The sequence below is a fragment of the Periophthalmus magnuspinnatus genome, chromosome 7, assembly GCF_009829125.3.
Source record: "Periophthalmus magnuspinnatus isolate fPerMag1 chromosome 7, fPerMag1.2.pri, whole genome shotgun sequence".
NCBI lineage: Eukaryota > Metazoa > Chordata > Actinopteri > Gobiiformes > Gobiidae > Periophthalmus > Periophthalmus magnuspinnatus.
Window position 1 is genome coordinate 765892 of NC_047132.1, and position 23576 is coordinate 789467.

The 23576-nt window shown below is 40.4% G+C and overlaps 1 protein-coding gene across 3 annotated transcripts; it reads right to left on the reverse strand.

Annotated features, from left to right (window-relative positions):
* Positions 1 to 4961: 4961 nt before the first annotated feature.
* On the reverse strand, positions 4962 to 23151 carry mfn2 (mitofusin 2). 3 transcript variants are annotated; one of them, XM_055223050.1, is made up of 19 exons: positions 23017 to 23096; positions 22822 to 22944; positions 21945 to 22126; positions 21211 to 21346; positions 19251 to 19413; positions 18228 to 18352; positions 15983 to 16091; positions 15315 to 15422; positions 14574 to 14727; positions 13957 to 14024; positions 13750 to 13871; positions 13097 to 13223; positions 12920 to 13024; positions 9479 to 9581; positions 8321 to 8538; positions 7788 to 7946; positions 7197 to 7393; positions 6209 to 6343; positions 4962 to 5200 (listed from the first exon to the last, which is right to left on the reverse strand). In XM_055223050.1, the coding sequence occupies exons 3-19, from the start codon at positions 22120 to 22122 to the stop codon at positions 5128 to 5130; spliced, it is 2280 nt and encodes a 759-aa protein (XP_055079025.1). In that variant the 5' UTR covers positions 22123 to 22126; positions 22822 to 22944; positions 23017 to 23096; the 3' UTR covers positions 4962 to 5127. The 3 variants fall into 3 exon arrangements, with proteins under 3 accessions (XP_055079025.1, XP_033826230.1, XP_033826229.1); XM_033970339.2 differs by having other exon boundaries at positions 7788 to 7943; positions 22822 to 23151; XM_033970338.2 differs by having other exon boundaries at positions 22822 to 23127.
* Positions 23152 to 23576: the final 425 nt, after the last annotated feature.

The following is a 23576-nucleotide window of genomic DNA, read 5'->3' on the forward strand; positions in this document are numbered from 1 at the left end:
ATTGATTCCTGTGTTGGATTTTTTTTTTTTTTACATGTTATTTGTGTAAATCTGGTTTCTGGCCATAATTACACATTCTGAGTCTGTATTTGGCAAGGCACCAAACTATTTACCAGCAGAGTCAATCGGCTCTAAACATTCAATCATTTCATCCCAAATCATAACCTCTGATCAAAAACTCTGCTCAGAATAATGTCTGAACTCATTTTTATCAAAAAACCTTTTCAAATGCTTTTTTCATTTGACTTGAACTTTGTGAAAAAGAATCTGCCTACTGACAATGGAATTTGTTTTTCAACCTAAGGAATCAATCATTGGAAGATACATTTTTAATTATATAAAAATATATTTTATTTCTTATTACGTAAACAAAATGTCCCCCTTGAGCACTTTTAGTGGTCACTGGCTGCACAGGGGTCAGTGTTGTTCACTGCATTGGTCCCGGGGCTCTGTGGCAGAGGACATCTTGTCTTATGTTGTCTCTGTAGTAGGCTTTGACTCTGAATTGTGTTTTTGTAGAAGTCACATATTTGAACAAAGTGATATTTGATTCCTGTGTTAGACCTGACTCTTTAGACAAAGCCTAGTTCCACTGTCCAAACATGGCTCCAAACACGAGCTGCTCTTCTACCCTTTACTTGCAGCGTCAAATGGTTCTGAACATTCAATAATTTCATAAAAGAAATCATAAATTAAGATACAAAACTCTGTTTTGAAGAAATTTGAATCAAAACGCATCTTATTCCACAAATGTGGATTTGTGAGGGAAAAACGCAATTTGGCTTTACATAAACACTGGGTTTTTGCAGAGTTTTTTTGGCCTTAAAACTATAAAATTTGATAAATCCAAAATCAAGTAAATATTTGTGTAGATGAGGTCTTATGAGATATATATTTCATAAAAGTTCTCAGTCTGGAGTTTGAAGTTGGTATGAAAGGCCAAACACAGAAATTTAAGCAGGATTCACTGAATCTCATTGAAATTAATGGGAAAATGTCTGGGCTCATTGGAACTTCAACTTCACTTTTTGCCCTTATAAAAAAAAAAAAAAATTTTCAAGAAGAGCACCCATGTTAAATTTAGACCTCTCCCACCTTCTAATTATCCAAATATTAAGTAAGTCATCTCCATGTTTTTACCCTATAAGGCCCAATAACGCAAAATTATTTTCACAAAATCAAGGCCTACTGGCAATCAAAATACTTTTTTTTTTTTTTTTACAAAATTTTGACAGTGTTGACATTTTGAGGGTCAAAAATGCACTTTAAAAAAAAACAAAAACAAGACCTATTGGCAAAAAAAAAAAAAAAAAGTATTAGTATATTAGCCATAAAATAACACTTTTTTATAATTTTGTGCTCTATTTAAAGCCAAACTTTACACTGATTTATAAGAGAAACCAATTGGGGTCAAACTGATCACAGATGAACTTTATTATACAATCAAAACCTTTCAAATTTTCATTATTAAAGATAGTCAAAGTGAACAACTAACTCAATTTTCAACCCATTTGATGAAGAAATCAGAGTTCTGCTGTAACAAAGATGCTTTTGTGGGTTAAGTAGGCTTTGGTGCAAATTTCCTACTGGTGAAGGCAGGACGACAGCGCCACCTACAGTCCGACTTCTTCAGGACAGTATCCCAGGTGTGTGACAGTAAAAAACTATTTAAATCAGCTGGTTAAACACGTCACAGCAACATCATGTGACCACACTGAGGAAGGCTGCTAGTGAGCAGTTGAAATTGTCAGGTATGAAGACAAACTAACCCTTGATCTGGACGAAGAATCCATTAAAATAAATGGAAGACCAGGTGAACCTGTGATGGAAATGTATCTGTATCCATGTTGTGAAGAAAATATTCTTACATGTCCTTGTGTAAAAGCATTTCATCTGTGTCAGTGTGTCAGACCCACTGCAGACATCGTGTGACGGCTCTGTCTCCATCCCACAGAAAACTGTGGGATGGAGACTGTTATGCCTGTGTAAATTTAAAAGCTGATTAACTCATGGGTGTGAAACAAATGTCACTTTGCTTTGAAATGTGTGTAGCTTTGTAATTCTGGTATAAATACTCAACAGCTCAGATGCTCTAGGGATACGTGCTCTAAGAGAGAGACATGGAATGCTGGAATGTACCAGTCTGTGGCCAGGGGAGGCCTGAGCCCTGCCCACATCTGCTGTAACAAAGAATAAACCTATTTTGTATTTGAAAACTCAAATGGATTTTTATTCATAGTATTTTTCCACAACAAAGCTCATTGGACTATTAACTAGAACACCTTGTATATGGGGACAGAGAGGGGCCATTTTTATGGAATTTAAAATCAAAATATCGCGTACAGTTCCTTTATTCTTTCCCAACATTTATAGTTACAGATAAACCTAGACCAAAGTGCAGAAAAAATACAATTTAAAAAAATTGCCATTAGATAATGCCACTGTCACTATTGAAAAAACAAATATATTCATAAACAGAACTCCATAAAATAACTTTTGTAATGCACTTAGGCTTGTCATAATTCATAGCCACATCTGCCCTGGGGTAGACTGACAGAAGTGAAGCTGCCAATCTGCACCATCAGCTCCTCCGACCACCAAAAATCATTCACACACACCCCAAACAAACTAGGCAATGTGGGTAAAATGTCTTTCCCAGGGGTGGGACACGGGCCACAATGGGATATATATATATATATATATATATATATAGTAATGCTAGATTTAGTCCGAAACATGAATATGCAAGGCTCATTGTACAAATTGTTTTCCAAATGCATTAATTAAATTAATAATTCATTGATTAAATTTCAGTTAAATAAACACAGCAGACACACTCACATTCAGTTTTATCAAGTACCAAAAGTTCAACAACTTGTTGAAAAGGTAAAATTGAAAAAGGTTCACCCTTACCCATTTTAATATAATTTGGTCACATTCAGTGGGCCGGATTAATAAACCCAAAGGGCTGTGCGTGGCCCCAGCACCATAGTTTGCCCATGTCTGGTCTTGCCTAAGGATACAACAACAGAACTTGCTTCGTTCCACAAAAGAGGCCAAATGAATTGAGATGAGGCGCTGACACAGGACTGGATCATTTTATTCAGTAGTGTGAACAGAGAGTACAACTGTTTTGTGTATAACAACATGCCATCTCACCCACAGCGGGAGGAATCATGCCGACTCACCAGGACCAGGCTGACCATGGTTCAGTCAGGAGGCTGTTTAAGTATACAGTATACAAGCCTCATCACCATCAGTGCGCCCCTCAATGTGAACAGAGCATGAGGAGCTAAGCATGTGTGGGGGACATGACAGCACTAAGGACATGGTGAGGAGTCACAGATTTAAAGTGCATATGGCAGGTTTTCATGTTTTTCTAATTTGGACTTTGTTTTGAGGGATAATACTTGTAACTCTGATAAATATTTACCAGATCAATGGGATCAAATGTCATCACCGAGAATTTGCTCCTAAATCCAGTGACAATTTACAGGCAAAAAACCTTAACTATTGATACTTTGCGGTTGATGTCATCAGCATTGCCTGAGGGTGTGATGCTAACTGTAGATACTGCTCTGTCTGAAGCTCTGTTACTGAAGTTAGACCTTAATCTGAACTTTGTTTTAGTTAACTAGTTAGTTGGAACTACAACAGATGAGCTGTGCTGTTAAACAAGTCTCTACACATAAAATTATAGTCACACGATATCTAGCATTAGCCAATGGTTTTTCAGTTAGTTGCTCATCTTTTTGTTGAACATCAAACACCTAAACAGGAACATGAACGAGTGTATTGATCACAGACTCCTGAAAATGTGTTATTTAAATCCATTCTTGTATTTTTCAGACCATCTTAAAACTTTTTGACAGTCTTTGCTAATGTGGGCATTGTGTCTCCATGGTAGCAGCTAAACATCCCACCATAGAGATACAGATGTAGAACACCCCCAGTGTGATGTCACTGCAAAGTATCAATTGTGTAATTTAAAAGTTTTGGCCCTTGTCATGATGGTTGCTAAGTAAAATTTAAACATAGAAAAAAAAATAGGCAAGCGTTGTAGTGAAATCTTAAATATAATGATGCCAACTATGTCTCAGTGAAATTAGTGGTCTAACCCGTCATATGCACTTTAAGGTTTATGATTTAGAATAATGTACAACCAACCCTATACACGCATGTCGATATGTGAGCATTAAAGCGGATATACTGAAACTTTATTTCTTGTAAAATAGTACATTTTGTTTTCCCCCCATAGATTACACTGAAGCAGCAGCACTGTCACAATCCAATCTCTGTGCATTCTTGGCAGTAGGTATCAGCGTTCAAAAAACCTATATCGGACGAACTCAATTGTTTAGAATCCAGAGCAACTGATGGCCGATAATTTCTGCCCATGTTTTTGCGCCAATTTAAATTGTTTTCTCCAAAAAATATAATTTAAATTGACCACAAACATCCACAACCCTGTTTGAATACAAACTGCATAAGAGAACAGTGTAATTCTGTTTAGTGCAGTGTCCTCTTCCCTCTTCGCACTTATGTGTTCACATAATGCTTAATGCGTATTTTTTAAACAGCAGGTCACCAAAACAAAATCTCCTCTAGTAGAGAATTATAGCCGATAGACTAAAAAGTGCAAATATCAACCCAATATCATTCCATCACTACTCTGCAACCAGTTATGGATTATTTTCTTGAAAGCAGCACAAAAGGGTTCGATAAAGTTTCATGATACACTATGAGGAGTGCGGTCCACCCAGCTTCACTTTCCCGTATGAAAACGCACATGAAAAATCTATGCATGTGGATACTAACGATGTGCCAAAGTAAGCCAACAGTTTAAGTTCTTCTTTTATATTTTGAAAATCAGTGAAGTATTTTTGTTTGAATCCTTTTATTCTTTATTCATTTTTTTCCTAACAGAAGAAGATAAATAGCTTAAGTTAAGGTACATAAAAAAAAATCTTTTTGTTCTTATTTCATCCTCTAGATAGTAGTTAGTAGGCTTATGGACTCCAAACTGGTGCCACAAGGGGCCGATGGAGTGGTGCACCTGTACTGGTTAGTGTCCCTCCCTGTGTGTCGAGTAGTTCTGGAGCAGAGGATGTGGACATGGTGCAGTCATCACTTGCTACTGTGTTGAAGGTACTGTTGGATGAACATGTTGAGCTCACTGTCCAGCCAGCCTGCCTTGTTCCTATGAAGAGAAAAAAAAAACAGCCCAGTTGGTTTAGAAAACAACAGAATGCTATTCACTGTTGATTAGCATTCTTTCATTTTATCAGTTGGAGTCAAAATCTAAAAAAATAAATGACCATGGACAGTAGAGATGGGTTGAGTTGTTTTTTAAGAATTGGCACTTCTTGTAGTTTTCTAGTCAGAAAATCTACTCCTACATGAGTAATATTTTAGTTACAATACTCTTACTTGAGTAAAAGTTTTGGTTGTTCTTCGCTCTGTGAGTAAGTCTACAAGTAACACAGGTTTATGTTGACAATTTGAAATTATTTGAACATCAGTGTTTCTTGAACTGCTCCTTCAGATACGATTTAGTTTTGCACAACATTTGGTATTTTCAAATTATAGATAAGAAATTGTGTATTATTTAAGGTTTTATTACATTAAAACCACAGTAGGTAACTTTCCAGCCCCAAAATGGACTAAAATAGGAGCATGTTTTTTCCCTCCTGCTTGTTTCCTTGGAAATGTTGTTCCTTATGCTATAATATTCCTGGCATAAAACGTATCTTTTTCCATGGAGAATGTTCCGAATTATGGCTTTAACTTTCTATTTCCATGGAATCATGCAGGTGACATGTCACCTCCAGAAAGTTACATACTGTAACTTTAACTATCAGATAATATACATTTAGTTTATCCTTATTTGATTAGTAGTTTCGTCAAACTCCTTATTTTTAATTTATTTCTAAGACCGCTACTTTGTTCTTCTACTTGAGTGATATTCTACTGAAGTAATGGTACTGATAGTTGAGTTTTGGCTCCTCTACCCACCTCTGATAAGTGGGAAAAAAGTGGGGAAAAAAAATTCAGAGCACTCGAGCCATAGATGTGGTACAATACAGGATTAATCAAACAGGCTTAAGTCATAGCAAGTAAAAATAATGAAGGACAAACACTATACCCAATTTAAAAGCAATGGATTAAGCAGCATCTGTCTTCTCCCCGTACATTTAGCGGGCCTTACCGGAGAAGCTTGGCCTTGCTCTGCAGACTGTCCAGCTGCTCGATTTTGTGGTTCATTTCATTGATCTCATCTTCTAGATTCTGCCGTGTCACATCCACCTGCTGACAGAGCTGAGCAAACATACCCGCCAACTCCCTGAAAACACCACACAAATACCATCTTTACACGGGGGAAATCACCAGGATTATCATAATTATTATACTAATGTTATGTTGCAATATTTTTGGAAGTTTAAATATGAAAAATTTTAATATCAAGTATTTTCTTTAAAAATGTTCCGAAATGATCTTTCAAACAGAACCCAGGGCTCAATTAATTCCACTGGTTGCGATTTAACAGAAACCCTCTTACATTTATATGCAGATGATGCCGTTTTGTAAGTGCTCCCCCTGATGATCAGGTGATTTTAAATCTGCAGCAAGTACCATTTATTACAAATATATATTTACAAATATCTTATGTATTTTAAAGGATGTTTCCTTCCAAAACTCATCTTGGAATTATGCAACAGCGTAAAATCTAAATTATAATTTCATTACAGAAACAAATCTTGTATCCCATTGAATTACAGAAAAAAAACCTAATATTCAAGGAACTTTTCTTTCTGTATTGGATTATGGAGATATAATATATATGAAGACTTCAGCCTCTACTTTGAAACCTTTAGATAGCCCTGTAACTGTCGGTACCTCCAATGGATAGCTACACACCACAGATTTTTTTTTCATTTGTACCAAAATGACTATGCAGCGCTGCCTTGAAAGTAAGTACATGTTTGAGCAATTGAAGATTGCTAAAAAATGCACAAATAACTCAAAATCCTTTTAAATATGTTTCCCCTCATCATTTACTCATCCCAGGTTGATTTTGCAGAATAGATCTGCTTTAAAGTAAAAATTATGAATCAAATCAAATATCACAGAGATTCCAAAAAAGTTCAAGGCACATTGTTATCATTACACCCCTATCATGTGTCTGTGTGACTCACTGCTGGACTTGGTGGCTGCAGTTGGAGCCAGTGTAGCTGACGATGAGCTGTAGTTTCTCACTGGCATAGTCCACAAACTGCCTTTTGAACGCACGCTCTTTGGCCTTGGTGGTCCATGTGAGCCGCTCATAGATGTACAAGAGACCATATAGACCCAGGGACAGAGCAATCAGACGCCAGCCCACTGCCTTCCAGATCTGCACATATGCATATGGCCAATCAGATCAGAGAAAACACACATACAGCCAATCCAATCAGAGCAGTGGTCTGTAGGTACGGCTCAACGAAGACAACAGTTGGACCTATTTTTAGATAATTCTGTATGTAGCATTGGCATCAACTGTCTTCCTCCATCTTTGGCACACAGCTGCAATAATCCATCTACCATGAATGTGATCAAACATGTTTAACATTAACCGTAAACTTAACAGATTATTGGATAGTTATGTTGGCATTGGTAACTTTATTAAACCTTGTAAAATGTGATTCAGAGTAAAACGGTAATATGTCTCACTTTTACACCGAATGTCAGCACAGGACCCCAGGTGCCCAGGACACCTGAGGAAGCCTGCCTCAAACACACACACTTACCACTCCACCTACAACCAGCACGCCCATGGACGTCCGCGACGTGAGGGAGGCCAGGCCCGTCACCATGGAGACCATCAGCTCTTCCTGAGTGACTGAGTTCTGGGGAAACGGGGGCATGCTGGGGTTCACCGGGGTCAGAGCTAGAGGCCGAGGGACCTGCTTCAGACATGACATGCAGGACAATGAGTTATAATACAGAACAGATTTACTCAGTGATACATTTCAAGTTTCCTCTGAGCAGCATCAGAATGGTCAGACATTATAAAATTTTGTGTAACAGAGAAAACAGTTTCAAGCTCCATGGCTTATCACACTTATGTTTGTGAAGCAACTCTCTACTTTCTTTCACATATTGTTTGTACTAGCAGCACCACACTGACTATACTCTCTTGGCTGCAGTGAGTGTGGCTTCAGGTCTGCACTCCTCCTCACTGAATTACACATAAAACAATAGCCATCAATACTTAGACTCTTGCCTGAATATAACTGGCCTTATATTGCAGACATGCCACCTTTGGCTTAATGGGTCTCACCTCACTGTAGCCTGTAAGAGCCCGCCGTGTGTTCTGAGGCCCCAGGAAGCGTTTGACTAACATTGTCCAGCCCAGGGAGAAGTGGAAGCTGATGTCCTCCTGGAAGTCACTGCATAGTTTGTCACAGGCCAGGTCATAGCTCAGGCTGAAGCAGTGACGAGGAACCAGCTTATCCACCTGCTCGCGAACTTCGGCAGGCAGGAGGGGCTTCAGACCGTCTGTTTGTACATAAGATTATAAGATAAGATTATATAATAAGATTGTTCTACACATAGACTGTATAAAGAAGTGGACTAAGACTGTGAAATAACCCATAAACAGGGACGATTGGATGGAATTCTGAGAACGAGTATCATAGCAACCAAAGAGCCAATCCGGAGTGAGGGTGAAGGTCAAACTTGTCACTAACGTTAAGGGGAAAGAAGGCATCTGATTGATCTTTTATTAATGTTCATATCTTGGATCATGTAGTCTATGGTTCTATACAAGAAATTATAAAGGGTGGTGAACATACAATTTATCAGTCCCTTTTATTTCCGTTTACTTTATGTTTCTGACAAACCAGGAGACAAATTAATTGTTAAAAGGCATAATATGGAACCTTTTCTGAGGTATTTCCTCAAATAAATTGTTTCACTGATTAAGTTTAAACAATTGAATGCAGGGTACCAAATTATATTATTTAATAGCCAGATCATATAATTTCTCAGCTTTTTAAAAATTAATTAATGCACTGCTAACCCTAACGCAGCATTTAGCATACAGGGGGAGACTGCCAACACCAAAACTGATTAGAAGGGGAGACTGCTAACGCATTTAGCATACCATACTAGGACTGAAAGTAGGAGATTCGGTTGTTTTGTGGAGTAAATTTTCTGTCTTATTCTGCGTAAAAACTGCTAACCCTTTAGTTTAGATCTGTACAAACATGTTCTGTGATTCTTGTATTAGTTCACATTAGTCTTTTTTTGTCAAATCACAAATCTAAATCCAACCATAATGCTTACCAGAAAAATCCCATTTGGATAGTTTCACGAGGTGTATTCGTTCACCATACCATAGGGGGAGACACCAACAACACTAACAAAGCATTTATCATACAGACAGCCAAGACTAACACAGAGGAAGACAGAGGGAGGCAGAGGCATAGGGGCTTACCGATCATCTCAGTCTGTGTGGCCTGGAGAGATGAGTTGATGGATGTGGAGCAGCGATGGGACATGTTCTTCCCCAGGCCAGTCTCTATGTGCCTATGAAGCTCCTAAACACAAAAACATACTTGCAAGATGGGCAGGATGATTCGACCATAAAAATCTAATTGTGCTCTTGTTTATGTCTGCAGTATTGTTAGTTAATTCCAGTTAATGTAAAGAAAAAACTGACAAAGAATGAATCACTAGTTTCCGAGGATGCTTTTATTTTAATGTTTTCAAATTAAATGTGTGAAGCACTTTGGGATTTTTATATGTGGGAGGTTTTTCTAGTCATTCTAGTCCTTGTTTTATGATCAATGCTGGGCGGGGTCCAGATGGTCTTATGTAATTCCACAGGCCAATTCTGGTCAAACTGTATGTCCTTTTTCTGTCCCTGGAGTTGGGGCCTGTAGTTCAATCGGGGTGGTAAGTAAAAGTACTGCCATGTCACGTGACCTAAAGTGTAGTACAATACCTTATTGTGTTATTGTTTATAGATTTTGACTGAGCATAACTGAAACAGAGCATTTGGTGCATGAGCAGTTTTATTTGGTTCCTATTCAAGTACCCATTTTATCCAGACAGTCGCTGTGACGATACGCTGGTTGGGGTGGAAGAGATGGGCCAAAGCTTGGCACGATTGCTCATGTACGTGCACACATGCGGTTTATGTTTACAAGCCCTGTTTTGTGCGTGGAGAGGATAGAGGATAGAAGGGAAAAGTGAGAGTGAAACCTGCTCCAAACTCACGGCGAACCTGCACTTATCCTTCATTAAGGACTGTGGACAGAAGTTTTGAAGCCTCATCTCCTGTTTAATCCATGAACTCATGGTATCACATCAGGACTCATTATCTGCCTCACTATTTAAGAGATATTTCATGCTGTTGGACTTTTTTTCTCCGCTAAAACATTAGCAGTGCTGTGTAACATGCAAACAAACAGCCATGTGATGACGTCACCAGGCCGTGGCTCGGTTCAGTTGTGCAGGTATGAGTGCGGGCAATAGAACTCTGTATTTCCAATGCAAGAAAGTGGGTGAAATAAACTAAAATTTTCTTCCAAACTAATAGAATTTTGAGTTAAAAACGGTTTATTTATGCAATCGATTTTTTGCCCAGCCCTAGGTCAGCCTCTGAGTGATAGGTAAATTTAATCAATCACAGTGTAGAAGAATCTGCTTTATCCACCTCCTCAAGGAAGTAAAAAGATAAGCTGTACCATACATAAATCTAAATAATTGCCACCTGGAGGGGTTTGATCGTGAAGGACGGCCTCCCTGATCTGAACCCGAGTGGTGTTCTGTTATTGGACTTCTGTGCTAGTCACAGTTCATAACGAACACGATGTTCGAGCAAAAGGGTGTCCATGAGCGCACGTTGCACCAGGAAAACCTTGGTCGAAGGTCGATGATCGACTTTGCTGTCGTGTCATCCGACCTCTGGCCGTGTGTCTTAGACACCTGGTGGGATTTCCTGGTGGAGGATTTCCTGGTGGAGGAGGAGGGCTGACAGACCCGGCAGACCCAAGTGTTCTGTGAGGGTCTGTTGGGAATGTCTGGCGAAGCTGTCTGTCAGAGAGGTCTTCAACTCACACCTCTTGGAGAGGACATGGATTCCGAGTGAGCCATGTCCTCGATTGTCGATACGGCTGCTTGTAGCTGTGGTCGTAAGGTTTGTGGTGCTTGTCGTGGCAACAACCCACAAACCTGGTGGTGGACACTGGAAGTAAGGGATTGCTGAAGGACTCCTGTTGAGCCTTGTTGGCTTGTGGGATCCCTGAGGCATCTGATGGGTACCACGTGAGCAATGGCACGCTTGGCCCGTGTGGTTTCCGAGGTAAAAAGTTGGGGCTGGGAGGAGTTTGGGGAGGCCATGGATTAGGACCATCGGATGGGCCTCAAAGAGATTCTGGCAAACCATCCGAGGCCTTAGAAGGGGGAGGCAATGCTTCACCAACACTGTTTACAGTGCGGGTGGAGAACTGCTGACCTTGACTGGGGATGTTGTCAAACGGTGGAAGGAATAGTTTGAGAATCTCTTCAATCCCACTGTCCCATCTTCCGAGGAGGAAGCAGAGACTGGGTCCCCGGAGACGGACTCGTCCATCACCCTGGTTGAAGTCACTGAGGTGGTTGGCAAGCTCCTCGGTGACAGGGCTCCAGGGGTGGATGAGATCCATCCCGAGTACCTTAAGTCTCTGGATGTTGTGGGGCTGTCTTGACTGACACGTCTCTGCAGCATTGCGTGGCGGTCAAGGACAATACCGCTGGACTGGCAGACTGGGGTGGTGGTCCCTCTGTATAAGAAGGGGGACTGGAGGGTGTGTTCCAATTACAGGGGAATCACACTCCTCAGCCTTCCCGATAAAGTCTACTCCAGGGTACTGGAGAGGAGAATCTGAGTAGTAGTCAAACTTTGGATTCAGGAGGAGCAGTGCGGGTTTCGTCCCAGTCAGGGAACACTGGACCAGCTCTATACTCTTTATTGGGTCCTCCTAGCGTTCACGGGACTTTGCCCAACCAGTCCACGTGCTTTGTGGATCTGGAGAAGGCATTCGACCGTGTCCCTCATGGTGTCCTTTGGGGGGTGCTCCGGAAGTATGGGGTCTGTAGACCTTTGCCAAGTCCTGTCCGGTCCCTGTATGACCGGAGCAAGAGCTGTGTTCGCATTGCCGGGAGTAAGTCAGACCTGTTCCCAGTGCATGTTGGACTCTGCCAGCGCTGCCCTTTGCCACCGGTTCTGTTCATTGACAGGACAGAATTTATAGGTGCAGCCAGGGGGCCAGAGGGGGGTTCGGTTTGAGAACCACAAGATTTCATCGCTGATGTTTGCAGATGATGTTGTCCTGATGGCTTCATTCAACCAGGACCTGCAGCAGGCACTGGGGCGGTTTACAGCCGAGTGTGAAGCGGCTGGGATGAGAATCAGCTCCTCCAAATCAGAGGCCATGGTTCTCGACCGAAAAAAGCTGGGTTGCCTTCTCCGTGTGGGTGGTGAGTCCTTGCCTTAAGTGGGGTTGAAGTATCTCGGGGTCTTGTTCACGAGTGAGGGAAGAATGGAATGTGAGATTGACAGGCGGATCGGTGCAGCGGCTGCAGTGATGCGGTCGCTGTATCGGACAGTTGTGGTGAAGCGGTAGCTGAGTCGAAAGACAAAGCTCTCGATTTACTGGACAGTCTACGTTCCTACCCTCACCCCCGGATAAAAGGAAGAAAATGAATGGATGGAAATCTAAATAAAAATTTTTAATTGTAATGTAGACATATTCACTTTTAATTATTTGATTTTTTTGGCATATCACCCATCTCTATGTCGAAGTGATTTTAAAAGACTACGATTGAGCCCAGAGCCCTAAAATGGTTTACGACTTTCTGAAGTGCGCCCATATCTGTAGTTTAGACTTACATTTTTGTAGACCTTGAGGACCACAGGGGAAGGGTGGAAGTCCAAGTGGAAATCATCTACCAGAACATTGAGCTTCCGGATCTCCTCGGCCATAGCGTTGGATACCTGAACATCCCAGAGGCACTTAGACTATGCACACACCTACCATTATGTCAGGCTAACCTGACCTGGGCTTACCTGTCTCTCCACCTCCTCTGTGATCTTCTTAATCTTTGCTTTACAGTCCAGAGTCAGCAGGTCAAGTTGCTTATCCAAGAACTGCAGGCGGTCCTGGCGGTCTTCTTTGATCTCTAAGCAATACATCCTGTAGACAAATACGGTGACCAGAGCAAGATTTGATCGTGTTTACTTTACATAATTCAACAGGGACATAAACCATCAAGTCCAATGTTTTTGTAATTAAAAATAAATAAACATCAAAAACAATATTATCAAGACAACATTTTTAACATGTTTACTTCATATCTGACACAGAGAGGTCATGTTTCTGAAATATTTCATAATTCTACATCAAGCTATCCTAAAAAAATAAATAAACAGGTTATTACTCCCATAAATTCAAGGAAGTGATTAAACTAGACTGTTCTTTGGAGGATCTTTACACAGTCATTAATACTTATTGTAGTATTGTATACGCACTCTTTCAGTAGTTTATCTTTGAGGTCTTTTGCAGTTACCTTTACTTTGGCCTGGAGCAGCAGCTTCTTGGTTCAAGTAAACACTGATGAGGATCTACAGCTTCATCAAGTCTCTTAACCAACCAGTGATCCTATGAGGAGCCAAACTGGGCACCCACACACAATGTACCAAAGCTCCCAGGCCACACTCACCTCTGCTCCTGCGCTGCTACGTGCACTGACTCCATGATGCCTCGCAGGGCCTCACTGATCTGTTTGGCTCTCACCGTGTGCTGTTCAAACTTGGTTTTTACAGCCGACTGAGAGATGCATTCCTACAACACAAGGCAGCAGAGAAATCATTAACTCTGTATGCTGTTGTTTATGCTAAATCTCAATGTGTCAATGTGAAAGTTCTACCTCAAATCTTCTTTCAAAGTTTTGGAACTCAAACATTCGAGCTTGAAACCCCTCAGCGAGTGCTCCTCCTGAAATAAAGTCAATATTTACAACAATTTTAAAATACAATCATTTACAGGAGGCATCATCTGCATTAAGTGTTGTTATGGCTTTCTTTACCTTAAATCTTTATTTGTATTGTTATGGATTTTTTTTTACCTAACCTTCGTAATACCATCTGTTGTTAAGCGTGGGTGTATCTCTTGTTTGTGCATCTAACGGCCTCCAGCCACTTTGACTAGACTAAACGGTTAGGCTTACTTTGTTTAAAAATGCTATATTCACCGAAAACAACGTATTAAAATGTGTAATTAAATAGGCATGTTTTTTTTGATGATGTTAAAACATGGTGGAAAGCTCCAAAAAGTTGATTTTTGCATAATGGCCCCTTTAAAGATTCTGTTTACACAAGAACGATGCAAACTGGATATTTTGTTGTTCAGAGGGGAAGCAATCAATCATTATTGTGCTACAAAATATTATGAAATATCACAAAACAAAACTTTGCCTCAAATGTGCATGATCACATTTAAACTAAAGCTTTAAATGCTTGTGTGCATGTGTGCTGTGGGTGGTACCAGTCTCAGGCATGCCCTGAGCCTTCTGCACTCGGGCCTGCAGCACTTCTTTAGCCGACACAAAGAAGATGCGGTCTGCAGCCTGAGCCCGCTCCACCACACGCAGCTCCTCCACCAGGAAGTCTGTGCAGCGCTCCATGTGCTGACGCCGAACCTGAGACACAGACAGGGACTCACAGCTATGAGGTACTGTTATTTTAATAGATTCATGAGTTAGGTTTTTTTTTTTTTTTTAGAGCCGTTGTGGATATCCAATCTTTTGCCTGCTGCGGTCTATAACTGATATTTGCTGATACAGATATTTAGCATTCAAATCCATAGCAAGGCTGACACCTTTGAAGTGAAGATCACAGATGAACTGTTCACTTTCTGCACTTGAGCCATAAGTAGGGCTGAATGATTTGGAAAAAATATCTAACTGTAGTTTTTTTGTCAAGTGCAATTGTGATTAGATACGCAATACACATTTTGTAACATTCTGTTCAAAGGCTACATATTAAACACATCCAAGAACATTACATTTGAGAAAAGACTGAAATATGTATGGATAAACTAATCCAAGAACCCCACACATTTCAGACTAGACATGATTAAACTAAATATTTTGTTGTTTGTAGAGGAAATTATGGTACTTAAATAACTGAACTGTACTAATTAGCTAAGACTACAATTTAAAATTCAGTTGTGAGATATCTTTCAGCCCAAAGCTGTAGTGTTATGTAACCTAGCCCCAGGACTGACCTCATCCATGTACTCTGGCTCTGAGGCTGAGGCATCCCAGCGGTTGTTGAGGATGAAGATGTTTGGGCTGGACAGTCTCTCGTTGACTTTATGGAAGAAGGACTTCTCCTGTAGAATGACATGACAAAACAGTACATCTGTGTATGAGTTAGGCTACACTTTACTGATTACAAGGACAAAATAATTGCAAAGTTGAAATATTTTGTGAGCTGGGATCAGCAGGAGCCATACAAGATGGATTCTAGTGGGTTTGAAAAAAATCAAACCTTGTGACAATCCAGCTGCAGTGAAAGGTTATGCAATATATAAAATAAAGTGAAGAGTAATTCGAAAGTTGGGTTATAGTACATAGACCATTTAAGCCAACATAAACCAACCACTAAGACACTTTTGTTCTGAGGGCTATTGCTCTGACACATGATCTGATGACCCTATTAGGCCTCCTATTAAACTTGCGTGACCTCTGACTGAGCCAGCGCAGTGGAATTGTTGCTACAGGTAAACTTGAATTTCCCTCAGAATCAAGTATATCCAGCTATTCATCCATATATCCTTTTAATAATTCATGATTGTATATCATCAATTATTAAAATGAGTATTCTTAACATTTATTTTCTGCCCTCATGGCCCTCCCCAGACACGGGGCACAGGCAGTGCGCATGAGTTACCGTCTGCATGAGTGTAGATTCAGAGTTGGCCACCAGCACAAACACATCAGCGTCCAGACAGAACTTATCGATCCAACTGTCCAGCTCTGTGGTCACGTCAATGCCAGGGCTGTGGGCAGAAACAGTGTACAGATCAGGGAGGAGGGCTGCACCATATATAGAAAAAAATATACAACCCCACTTCCAATGAAGTTGGGACGCTGTGTAAAACTTTGAAAAGTATTTGTAAATCATTGCATTCTGTATTTTCTTAACCTATATTGAACTGAATACACGAAATAAAGACATGATATTTATTTCAAACTGATAAACTTTATTGGTTTTATGCAAATATTCATTCATTTTCTATTTGATGCCTGCAACACGTTCCAATAAAGCTGGGACAGGGCCAACAAAAGAATGGGAAAGTTGAGGAATGCTTAAAATACACGTGTCTGGAACATTCCAGAGGTGAAGGTTAATTGGTAGTAAGGTAGTTGGTAATTAGTATAGTATGCTTTTATTTGAACAGGGACAGTGTACAACAATACACTGACCTTATAAAAACAAAAAACAAAAAAACAGGAAAGCTGTATGAAAAAAAAAACAGGAACGATATATGTAATTGGAAACAGATGAGTGTCACGATTGGGTATAAAAGGAGCATCCCCGAAGGGCTCAGTCATTCACAAGCAAGGATGGGGCGAGGTTCACCACTTTAAACAACTGCATGAGCAAATAGTCCAACAGTCTAAGAACAAGGTTTCTCAACGTACAATTGCAAGGAATTTGGGGATTTCATCATCTACAGTCCATAATATCATCAAAAGATTCAGAGTTCACATTTCAAATTGTTCTTGGAAATCGTGGATGTCGTGTCCTGCGGGCTAAAGAGGAAAAGGACCATCCAGATTGTTATCAGCGCAAAGTTCAAAATGATGGTGATGGTATGGGGGTGTGTTAGTGCCGCATTATGAAGTGCAAAATATGACAATGGAGACCCCGGACTGCTGAGCAACTGAAGTTGTACATTCAGCAAGAATGGGAAAGGATTCCTCCTGCAACAATTAGTGTCCTCAGTTCCCAAACGCTTATTGATTGTTGTTAAAGGAAAGGTGAATTAACACAGTGGTAAACATGCCCCTGTCCCAGCTTTATTGGAACATCTTGCAGACATCAAATTGAAAAGTGAGAGTGAATATTTGCATAAAACCAATAACGTTTATCAGTTTGAACATTAAATATCATGTCTTTGTAGTTTATTCAGTTCAATATAGGTTGAAAAGGATTTGCAAATCATTGTATTGGGGTTGCAGTTGTGCAATATGAACAAAGACCTAATCCATACCCCAGGTACAATGTGGTCTTCCATTTTGATTCCTTCTTAGCCTTACAAAGCCTGAATGGCATTTGTTATTTTATGTATAGGCGTAGCATAGCAGTGTTTTCACAGAAATTTCAAACTCATTTTGATACTAGGGAATAAACTTGATACCAATTCTGATACCATCATGATGATAAAACTCTTACAGTATGTCATTTTTCATCATTAAATCCCAGAAAAAAAAATCTGTCAACTACACAAATCATTGTAGGAATGAAGACGTTTTGCTGCTCATCCAAGCCGCTTCTTCAATTCTGGTCAGATTGCTGGTGGACACTGCCTTATACCTATCTGAACGAAGGGGCTAACTACACTGAAACTGTAAACAGATATTGTTTACAGTTTCAGGCAACACTCTTCACTCCTACAACGATTTGTCCAGTTGACAGATTTAAACTTCGGCTTTTGCTATGGATCAGACCTGGACGACTGAGGGATTACACAGACAACTTTGTTTTATATTACCATGTAGTCTTATATCTGTGGGATCTTATACTTGCCTATGTGGTCTTATACTTATTCTGAGACAGCTTAAGATCATTCTAAAGCTATTCAAACAATCATTTCTGTCCTGTGAATGTGATTTTTTTAGTATTGAGACTTGGTCAAATGAGTATCTAGTTTCAATACTAGTTTAAGAATCAATTAGTATCCAATTTTCTACAATTTTGACAACCCATTAGCATAGCATGACACTTAGCAGCACAGCCACTCATAAGGAGATGAAGCTGCTGCATGGAAGGTTCTGTAGCAAGGTTCTGAGCAATTACAAAAACAGTCAGTTTATTGGCTGAAATAACGCACTGAGGCTTTAATTTTGAAACGATTCAGTTATTTTAATGAGGTGCAGCCCTAAAGAAGCAGCAGTGACCGAGGAGTTACCTGTCCAACAGCACCAGGTCGTCCCGGAGCAGAGCACACTTGGCTTTGGGCCACATGACACAAACCAGGCTCCCCGCGTCCAACTGCTCCTCCTGGTGCAGAGCATGGGCAAGCTGGTTCACTGTCTGCACACAACCACAGCACATCACACATTAAATACATATGAGAGGTTAGACCAGACATGAGCAAACTATGGCCCGGGGGCCACACATGTGGGCTTATTAATCCGGCCCGCTGAACATGACCAAATTACTGTATATTAAAATAGGTAAGGATGAACCTTGTTCAACAAGTTGTTGATCTTTTAGTTTTTCTGCTGCATTTATTTAAATTAATTTATTACATTTCTGTGAATTAATGCATTTGGAAAACAATTTGTACAATGAGCCTTGCATATTCATGCTTTCCTACATGTTACAGGCCAAATCTCACACAGACACAAAAAATTAGGTCATTTTTACTTCCCCTCGTTTAAATAGTGATAAGTTCAAGTGTAAGTGAACAATTATAACCTTATATATTGCCTAAAAATCTCAGAAGGTTCAGTTTACCTACTACTAAAATTTGGTGAGTATAACATAAGAATTATAGGAGCTTTTGAAGATTTAAAAGTGTCAGTGACTTTTGGGACTTTTTTTTGTATATAGCAGACACAAGCACAATAGGTCTTCTTTAAATGAAGGTTTAAACAGTCAGAAAAATGCCTTCCTTGCACATGTATTGTCCCTGCATTTTGGATGGAACTTTTGGTGTCGACACAGGCAGAGGTATTCTGTTTTAGAACTCACTGCTACTTTCTGTATTTTTGTACTTTTCTTCTCAACATTTTTCCACAAACAGCCACTTAACTGACGTAAAACTATGATAAATATTTAGTACAAGTACTATCCCACCAAACCAAGTCAGAATTAGAAAAACATGAAAACCTGTCATATGTACATTTAAGAGTACCTACAGGTTAAAATGAATCTTGAGTGAAGATAAGCCTTGTCATCCATAGTGTGAACTCCTGGCTGGTGTTACCTTGATGCTCTTGCGCTCCTCAGACCCCTCTGTCAGGATGAAGGCCTCCGCTCCATCAGTGCCCTCCACGCGCAGGAAGCAGTTGGTGGTGTGTCCGATGCCTGAGGGCAGCACTTTGTCACACAGCATGGCGTTTATGACAGAGCTCTTTCCATTACTGGTCCTGTAGGGCAAACAGCACATGGCATGAGAGAAACTGTTACAGACCCTAGAGTTTTATTTTACTGTGGCATTTTGCTTACTATTTAGTTCATTGTGTTTAGAATAGGTCACAGATATAAACAGCAATCACTCCATAGGTTGCGTCCATGTTTAAGATTTTGATTATGTCATAATTCCAGATGGAGGGCCACACTATGTAAATTTATTTGAGATTCACGTTTTTTGGAAGAAATATCCAAATGTATGATCCATAAATTTTGAACTTTATTATTATTTGTTAAGGGCTGGCTCCACAAACTTGCCATATTAATCTTATGGCTTAAAGTCCTTTTAACTGACAACAATCATGTTTTGGGGATTATTGTTGGAATTTACAGTCTAGTCAGGTCTAGTTGATATGATCAGATTCAGCATTTATAAATCTACCATTGGGTGTATGACATCTTCACGTTCCAGAATCTGAAAACCACCAATTGCTAAATTTCATTCTATGGCCCAATAATGTTTAATGCTAATGTTAAAATGCTGATTTTTGTTAGAATACAAAAAGTTAATGAGTCTAGTCACCAATAGAAATCATCGGGTTCAACATTTCTTGGGCTGTAGTGTAGAAGAAAGAAATTCTTGGTCAACTAAAAAAAATGCCCTGTACATTGACTAATCGACAAAAAGAGGGTGTGGCATAGTGTTTGCTCTCAAATCATTAGGATCTTGCACAAAAACCTATTATTAGGTATATAGAGAAGTAGGAGAAGTAATAAACAACACCTTCAGAAATGAAAAAGCAGATTGAACTGTCCAGTCATTCCTAAACTCCAGCTAACACACGCTTTCTTTCTCCATTCTGCTGCCGTCCATACAAACCTATTAAAATAATTAGTCGACTAATAAAAACTTTGTTCGACCAAGACACCACTGACCGATTAATCAACTAAACAAGCCCCAAACTTTTGGTTTACATTGTTATCAAAAGGAAAATCTGTTTCTTGCCCCTCATTAGGGAGCATGATACCATCACATTCTACAATCTGAAATCCACCAATACAGAGACACGGTGTTGAAGTGTCTAAAGTCTATCTAGTGAGGAGTGTAAGAAGTGAGACTTTTCTAGTCTAGTTTTGAAGCCACAGTGTGTACAGGTGCAGACTGAGTGGAAATTGTTTAAGCAACCTTTCTTTCTGTACTAGATCATGGAGATATAATATACATGCAGACTTCATCCTCTACTTTGAAACCTTTAGACACACTCATGCACTAATTAACTCTGCCATTCGTATCATAATTTCGTAATGAATTTTTAAACCCATTACTGTACACTCGATGAAAACGTAGATTTGCCATAGCTATCTGTTAGAATAGAACAACAATGTGTAAAATGTATTCATATTCATAAGGGATTACTTGATAGACTGCCTGAATATCTCACTTGCTTGTTGAACTTTGATACAAGAACTTTAATACAAAATCTCATGATTGTCTAGGTCTAAAAATTGGCTGCACTAGAACTGAAATGAGGAAAAAAAAAAAACTGGTTATGTTGCTTGCCAGAGATGGAAAACATTTCAAGGACATGCAAAACTGGGTACAATGGGGCTACAATGTACTTTAGTAAACCGACCTGCACGTGTTTTTAATGTTTTAAATGGACCTGTTCAGTTGGTATTATTGTTTTGTTTGTTTTGCTTGTATTGCCTAAACGGGGCACCCATGAAAAAGAGTCTGGTACTCTCATCTCTCCTTGTATAAAAAAAAAGTTAAATGAAAAATGTAATGTAAGAATGGTAGTCCCAGTCCATACCTCCCAAAGAAGACCACCTTCATGTGTCTGCGGGCAAGCACCTCTGCAATGCCTGCTGCTTTGCTCTGGAACGCACACACCTCTTGCACCTGCTCCTCTGTGGTGACTGGGTCCAACTCCTCATTCTTATAAGTCTCTGCAAAGACAAACTGTAACTATGGAAGAAATCACACACCAAAGTCACCAAATTACACCGTGCACTCCTCCGACCTTCAGGTTGGGGGACCAACGCTCTAACCATTGAGCCACTGTCGCCCAGTGTCATCAACATTCCCTGGGGATGTGATACTAACCGTAGACACTGCACTGAAGCTCTATTACTCAAGTTAGACTTTAACCTGACTTTTGTTTTAACATCATCTGATCATTAAGAACCTAGTTAGTTGGAACTAACGCTCACCTTTTTGTTGAACACCTAAACAGGACCACGTACACACGTTTTCAGACCATCTTAAAACCTTTTTGGCAGTGTTTGCTAATGCATTGAGTCACCATGGTAACTTCTGAACATTCCACCATAGAGATACATAACACCTGTAGAACATCCCATGCAACGGTGCGTGGTGCCTTGATGCAAAGTGCTTTGAGTGGCTTGAAGGTAGAAAAGCACAATAGAAATGTAACCATTTTTATTATATTAATACATTTTAATGTCGCCTTCCTTAACACTCAAAGATGCTTTACCAAGCATAAACAAAATATGTTTCTGAACTTCTTATGTATCGCAGTGTTACCTTCTAAAAACACAGAGCTCTCCTTGATGTAGGCCCCGAGCTGCTCGAAGATACCATTGATCTTCTTCTTGGCGGTGACAAAGTGCTTGAGGGGCGACGCGTTTACCTCGGCCATCAGTCGCTTGTCCTTCTTACTGTGTGCGGCACTGACACTGGCTCGTGGGAACACCACAGACATGGCACTGGGACACAACACAGGTATATGGTCATTTAATATAGAGCCTAAACTTAAGAAAACATCAGAATTAAGAGGTGGTTTGCATGATTATCTGGCTTTCTGATTCATTCAATTGCAGTTTTGAATAGCCTAGGTGTCGGTGTTTGACTATTCATACTCCCGAAAAGTACTGAATCTCTCAGATCTCTCAGCAAGTCCAGAGGATCATCTACCCTCAAGATGAACCAGGTTCTCCTTAAAGTCTCAGTTTTGGTTCATCCTCATACGTTCTCTTAGACACGCACAAACCCATTGTATTACAGAACACCTTTAATGCCCAGACAGTGGAGACTTTGCTTTGGGAAGTAACATTCTGCCTGCCTGTCTTATCACAAAAAGTGTCTAAATGATAAACCGAAAAGGAAACTTCCAGCTCAGACGACACAGGCTGTAGGCCTACTGTTATCCTGTGATGGTGCGCAGGTGTGCCGTACTCATGACACTCAGCCCTGGCACGGCTGGCAGGTGTGTGCCCAGGACACGGGCTCCACAGGCCCGGGTGCGCCCTGCTCCACTGTGTGTTACCACAATACAACTGAGTTACCTGCGTGACACTGGAACAGGACTCAGCGAGCTACACCACCAGTGTCATTGTGTAGCACCCCAGGGTGCCGTCAAGCTCCTAAATCCGTGCTCTTGTTAGGACAGAGCTGTACTCACCGCAGATGTGCTCGTTCTTCAGAGGCGCTTCACGGTCATGTCCCTGGTCCTGTGTATAACCGACCACCCGAGACCCGAGGCAGACCAGAGCTGTCGTCCTCTGTTCTCCTCCGCGGAGGAGCTCTGTAAAGACACTGGCTCGAAATGAAACAGGCCCCGGTCCTCACGGGCTTGTCCTCACGGGCTTATACTCACTGTCCGCGGACACGGAGGAGACTGAGCGGTCTGGGCGCGCACTAGTCCCTGCGCTCTGGTCGCTCCGTTTACATCAGAACGAGCTAATGCTAATGCTAAAGCTAGTATAGCACGCCCCTCACACAGCTGTGGAGCACTGAGCACACTGCCCCCAACAGGCAGCGAGCGGTACAGCACCGGAAGACCTGCGCACAAGCCCACAGGACTCAGTCTCAAATGTTACTTTCCACAAACTAAAGCAGAGTTTAATTTAACGACGAACATAAACGTATGCAAATTTACCCACAAATGTATGTTATACGCAAAAACTATGCAATGAATAGTAGGCTAGAGTTATTGATAGAAAAATGACAGACAAAACAGACAGATTCATTTAAGTGATAATAGTGACACTAATAGCAAATGTGTTTCAGTTTTCTGGTTATTTTATTCATGGGGACGAACTATAAGTAGATCTGCTCACAGTTTGAAAACCACTGAAGTAGTATCATAACATTTGTATTCTAGTAAAGCATAATCAGAGGATGATCAGAGGTGCCCAAACTTTTTTTATTTTTATC

What these genes read in the sequence shown, in the direction of transcription:
- mfn2 (XM_033970338.2), bottom strand. Translation starts at nt 22,122, where the DNA reads ATGTCTGTGGTGTTCCCACGAGCCAGTGTCAGTGCCGCACACAGTAAG. An exon ending in GACCTGGTGCTGTTGGACAG is followed by an intron (nt 16,092 to 18,227) that starts GTAACTCCTCGG and finishes TTCTGCCCACAG; the next exon opens with CCCTGGCATTGACGTGACCA. An exon ending in AGCAAGGCCAAGCTTCTCCG is followed by an intron (nt 5,201 to 6,208) that starts GTAAGGCCCGCT and finishes TTCTCTTCATAG; the next exon opens with GAACAAGGCAGGCTGGCTGG.